General features: G+C 39.1%; 1 protein-coding gene across 1 annotated transcript in view; it reads left to right on the top strand.

Moving 5' to 3' along the window:
- Nucleotides 1-6,100, top strand: part of si:ch211-197n1.2 — a 44,949-nt gene continuing 38,849 nt past the window's right edge. Inside the window, exons 1-2 of the mRNA XM_024398374.2 lie at nucleotides 1-121; nucleotides 3,285-3,395. Of these exons, the coding sequence (XP_024254142.1) occupies nucleotides 3,376-3,395 (20 nt within the window). The 5' untranslated portion in view covers nucleotides 1-121; nucleotides 3,285-3,375. The remainder of the gene's footprint in view (nucleotides 122-3,284; nucleotides 3,396-6,100) is intronic.

The following is a 6,100-nucleotide window of genomic DNA, read 5'->3' as shown; positions in this document are numbered from 1 at the left end:
TCTGTCACATTAACATTTGTCCTGGTCTTATTGAGGTGTTTTGTCTCTCCTACAGGAGCATTGATAAATGCCACAGGAGGGTGGTGAGCCAGGAGGAGTTTCGAGCAGCGATTGAGAGCAGGTATTTTGTCCCTCTCCTGTTCCTCTCGTATGTTTTGACTTTGTTGTATTGAGGTGCCATTTTTAGAACATCCTTGGATTGTCCAGCTAATTTAATTTGAAGCGCATTGTTGTTTCACACACACAGTACCAGTCAAAAGTTTGGATACACCTACTCATTCCAGGATTTTTCTTTATTTTGACTATTTTCTTGGCCAATTGTGCTTCTCCTCATGGGTCTCCCGGTCGAGGCCAGATCTGTAGTTTGCATTGCATTTTGTAGTTTGCATTGCAGATTGCATTTTTGCAAACACTAGAGTGCCTTGGACCGCCGTGCCACTCGGGAAATCCATGTCATTTCATTATTTTTATTTATTTTTAAATTCACTATTCATTTCTACTATTCATCTAATGAATGGCCTAATTTGTAGCTGATATTTAGCATCTTACTTCGATTACACATCTGTAGCCTCTCTCTTCCAGCTTTTCCTGTGCGCACTATAGGCTATAGGCAACGGAAGCCTCTCCGCTATTCCTCTTCACGTGAAATCCCAGGAAAATCTATAGGCTATAAAAGCTATAGGACATATCTTTTTTGCCTTTTTTATATTAGACCTACTCGCCTTTTCGTGGCGAGAAGCAGGCTTGCTGAATGTAAAATAGGCCTAGGCCAAACGAACTGTCGGGGAAAGTTAAGGAGCGTTGGTGTGATCACTTTGGCAAGGGATGAGAACATTTTAGCATTAATGCAGGGACAGACAGAGAGAAAGCACAGCGAAAAAGAAGAACCAAACTAAACAGCGTTTGGCTAAACAGCGTTTGTTGTTGATTTGCTACATTTATTGAGTTAAGAAAAAAATCATTGCATGTACATTGAATAATTATTTGCAGTTGTCACTAATGACAATGAACATAACTTGAAGCACTGAATGGCACTGAATGTGTTACCACCGATTTACAAGTTTTCTCTCTGAAAAATGTAGTTAATTTAATCTGATTGTCGTAAGGTTCCATGACTGGGCATCTGAACACACAAAATACATTTAGATGACTTTCATTACATTTTGGGTGTTTTACACCTGTGGTATTCCCGTCAAAATGACCGGTCATTAGATATTACATTTTTTTAAAGTCTTTATTTAACTAGGCAAGTCAGTTAAGAACAAATTCTTATTTTCAATGACAGCCTAGGAACAGTGGGTTAACTGCCTGTTCAGGGGCAGAACGACAGATTTGTACCTTGTTAGCTCGGGGGTTTGAACTTGCAACCTTCCGGTTACTAGTCCAACGCTCTAACCACTAGGCTACCCTGCCGCCCCAAATATGAACAGGTGAGACTACAATTAGTGAATAAAATTGAGTTCAGGCACTTGCCCATTCATCAGATGGACACACTTCCTTTCCCAGACCTCCACATGCATGTGTGTTTGAGCACACACACACACACACACACACACACACACACACACACACACACACACCTCACTCCCCTTGGCTTCCATGGCAATCCCCACGGGAACCTTCCCCAATAGAATCTTTCCCCCACGGTAAACACACCTGTTGGTATTCTCTCAAACAATCTCAGCATTCTTTCAATAATATATAGAACTTTTCTCGCAGCTCTAGTATACAAGTCTTTTTTGAAGTCTTGCTCATAATTCATTCTGTGGCAGCACAATGATCAAACGATAACTGTATGTGAGGCTCTTGATTATATCTTTGATCATGGCACTAGTGAGGAGGAGAGAGTCCTTGTTAAACTTTGACACAAAGTAGTCTGTGATAAATAGCACAATATGTTTCATCTGAGTATTTGTTATAGTCAAAATAATCCATACATTATGCTTTTTTTAAACTCAAAAACTAGTTGAATGAGTTCAGGTCAATGAGGCCAACAGGCCATAAATAGCAAATAGAAGTTCAAACGTTTATAGTTATGGATAATTTGTCATTATAGTTATCGTTATAGTTATCATCCTTGGTGTGGATGGCCCTTTGGGCTATACCTTTTAAACTTTAAGCGTTTACAGGCATTGGTTTTAACTGAAAGATATCTCAAAGATATAGGCTTAATTATCTCACTATGTAAACTTCTTCCGCTATCATTAGTACTAATTATTTCAGCCAGATGAGCAAGCACACGACGCTTCTACTGAAACTTCCATTTCTAGTTTTATTTGTTTATTTGATTACATTACACCTATGTTGTAATTATATCTGAACAACACATTTATTTTTTGCTTAAATGATTGTGAAAGATGTCATCAACGATCACACCTTTGATGGGATAAAAATGATGGAAATGTGAAATCGGTGTAACGTACTGTAATTTACAGTACTATAGCATATTACATCCAAATGGCCATTTTGAAACCTGTTTCTTTCATTTTCTTGCTATTGGATTAACCCGGGTTGTTGAAATAACTAAATTAAGAAGATATCATTATTTGTGTTTAGGTGATTAAATCGAGGATCTCATGGTATTCCACAGTAAAACTTATATTTTGGATCAATGGTTGTGATGTCTCCAAACAAAGATTAATGCACAATAAGGTTTTGAACATAAAACTTTCTGTGTTACAAGTGTTACCAATTTGGAGTTTTGTAAATAGTTTTGAAAATTCACAACATACTTGTGAAAATAGCAACAAAGTTATGGGGGAAAAAACAGTGTATGTCCTCCTCATGTAGACTGGATGAAGGTGTCTTCGTCTATATAACCCTCAACCATCCAGATATGTTGTTTTGAAAATGCCAAATTAATCTGTGCTAAGTTAGTTTGCCTCTATGTGTATTTCTCCGGTTGACTAGTTTGAGGTGTACTGCATGTCTGTGTGTGTATATATGTGTGTGTCTGCCTGCGTGTGAGTGTATGAGCATATATTTGTGTGTGACATCGTTGTGCACCATTAATCCTCTGATTGAGAGAGGATGTGTCCATCTCAATGTGATGGCTGGAGAGAGAGCTGATTGACACTTGACCCGGCAGTGTGGGGCGAGGAGGGGGCCTTGTCAGAGGGCTAATGACCAGCGGTTGCTCAGGAGCATTGTGGGCCATGGCTAAGTGACTGGGCCGGATGACCACCCTCTGTTCTGACCCAATGCCTCTCTTTTGTCCCCCCTCAAACCCTTTTCTTGCACCGTTAACCCCTCTGGACACACACATACACACACACCCTCTCTAGATTTGGCCTGGAGGTCGCGGAACCTGAGTTTGACCAGCTGCTGGACAGGCTGCCCCTGGACAAGGACGGAAATGTCCAGTACCCAGTCTTCATGGCCGCTTTCGACACAAGGTAATCCCCCCGACTCACCCCCACCCCTTCTCTCCTTGACCACTCCACCATCCCTTCACTGGCGTTAACTTGCCTCCCCCCTCTTCTCTCTCTCTCTCTCTCTCTCTCTCTCTCTCTCTCTCTCTCTCTCTCTCTCTCTCTCTCTCTCTCTCTCTCTCTCTCTCCCTTTTTCTCACTCTCACTCTCTCTCTCTTTTACTTTCTCGTTCTCTCTCTTCAGTGAAATCTCTCTACTTTGCTCCCTGAATGCAGCTTTAAAATGTAGGACATCTTCACCCATTTATTTTTATTTGTTGTTAATTAGCTCTGTCTCCGTTTTCGGCACGTGTTGTAAACTTCCCCTAAACCAGCGATTCTCAACTGGTGGACCCACATTTTGGTTGTGGGAGGTTTTGAATGGGTTGCGAGTGTCTGAGTAAAAAGAGTACAAATACTACAGTCGGAACTTAAATGACTAGGTATAAAATCTGTATAAATGATACTGAACCTATATTTTAAATAATTTATTCTCTGAACTATTTTGTGGTCTCAAAGCAGTAAGGTTAACATTCTTCATCGAGAATATGGGCAAAATGTCATTATTGACAATGGAAAAGGTGGGACTATTGTTCCCTTGTCATATCATTTGTACATTTACTATCAATATAGGATTAAACAAAGTTTCCAGATTGCATTCTTGCAAACAACAAAAAAATCACGCTGCGAATATTGGATTGTGACTGAGACAACCTGGTTTAATTTGGGTCCTGAGGCAAAACCAGTTGAGAACTACTGCCCTAAACCACTATTATATACAAATGGTGAAGTAAAGGGTTAAGGCTCTACAATTAACTAACATAGATCCTCTTTTAGTTATTGGTCTTGCACACTCATTTAGAAATCCTCAGTCTTGAATCAATCCTAGGAAAATCATAGAAGATCATAAAGTAATGTCAAATGAAGTACAATAGTAGCCAGTAAAGTTTTATGGAGAGGTTTATGGTCCAGCACTGTTCATTTATATGTATATGTAATCATCCTCCATAACCTTTCAAACCTCTAAATAAACTAATATTGCTCTTCTTGCTTAGTTCTTTTTTGGGGGGTTCATAATGGAATATGGAACATAACCAGTTTTGTATTTTACATTCCTGTGAAACATTTTAATTCAAAGGATAATCATATAGAATTTTTAAATATATATGTTTAAACATATTTTGTACAAATTAAAAAAGTATTGTATGTATTCCCACCGCTGTAGCTTATTGCTTTTGTTTGTATCCTGAAACATTGCTGACATTGACAACTTTCAGAATACTATTCCACACTCAATTATTTGTTTTGATTTTTGACATTTTTAATATTCCTTTTAGACTGCAGAAGGCCAGTCAAAACATTTATTTTATTTCACCAAGTAATAAGTAAGTCTTGAATGTAGATTTGGATTCATAGTATTCAGCATTTTTACATTGTCCTGTGTTTTAGGCTCGAAGAATCACAAACTACTTGGTAGTGTGTTTTCCTTCTTCTTAATTTGACCTATATTGTCACAGAAAAAGAATCCTTCAGATTTGAACGTTTAGTCCATAATGTTCCTTGATTGGTGTCTAGGCTATTAGCTGGCCGAAATAGGCTACATGAATGTGCAATACTGTTTATACAGCTATGTGTTAATGTGGGTTTTCAGTGAATTTGTGTAAATCACAAAACATACTCAGCAAAAAAAGGAGTGAACAAATTAAGATCCCACCTCTATATATATCAATTGAATTCAGAGCAATTTTACGATAGATTAAATCCTGATATTACACAAATAGTTAAGTATGTTATTATTTTCAAATATAGAATTTTTCATCATTTATTCACTTATTCTCAAGTTGTTTCTATTCACTTGACACAAAGTTAGGGTTGAAGATATATAGGTCAACAAGGTTAAACGTGATGGGCGAGTGAGAGGACAGCATCTTATGCACGTGAACCCCCAAGTTGCCTTGCACCATCCAATGAATGGCCAACAAAAACCATCCCAGTGTAAACGTTTCTTAAATTGAACAGGGTAATGAATTTTAAACTGCTATAGTAACTTCTCCCAGACATGTGGTTTTAGTGTGTGAGTGTGGGTGGGTGTGTGTGGTTTGGATTTGTGGATGTGTCTGTGTCTCTGTGTGTGTGTGTATGAGTGTGTGTGTGTGTGTGTGTGTGTGTGTGTGTGTGTGTGTGTGTGTGTGTGTGTGTGTGTGTGTGTGTGTGTGTGTGTGTGTGTGTGTGTGTGTGTGTGTGTGTATGGGATAAAGACCTAGAAAACCAGCCTGGCTTAGTTGACAGGTGACAAGGGTTATTTTGAATGGGGATTTTGTAATACCAACAGTGTGGAAAGGCCTGGGTACCAAGGGAGCCCTGAAAAGAGAGAAAGAGAACTTTTATGCTAGCAAAGGAGGAGAGAAAAGCCACCCGAGACTCCGGGGGACTTAGGATCTCCCTAATCAAACTGCTCCACTGTCTAGCGCGCTCATTTTTATTCAAACCGGAGAAAAAGCTAAATAATTTCAATCGGATTGATCCCCTGTGTCAGTGCCTGTGTGGTATTTTCACTCCCTTTTCTTCCTGTTTGTCCTCAACTTTGACATATCAGTCAGGCAGGGCCCTGGGCTGTCCATACAGAGGCCTGCTCCAGAGGCGGCTGAATGTTTGAAATGTTGGATAAATTGTTTTGGAATTAACGTCAGC

Source organism: Oncorhynchus tshawytscha, linkage group LG34, assembly GCF_018296145.1.
Source record: "Oncorhynchus tshawytscha isolate Ot180627B linkage group LG34, Otsh_v2.0, whole genome shotgun sequence".
Lineage (NCBI taxonomy): Eukaryota > Metazoa > Chordata > Actinopteri > Salmoniformes > Salmonidae > Oncorhynchus > Oncorhynchus tshawytscha.
This window is presented reverse-complemented; position numbering and strand designations above follow the sequence as displayed.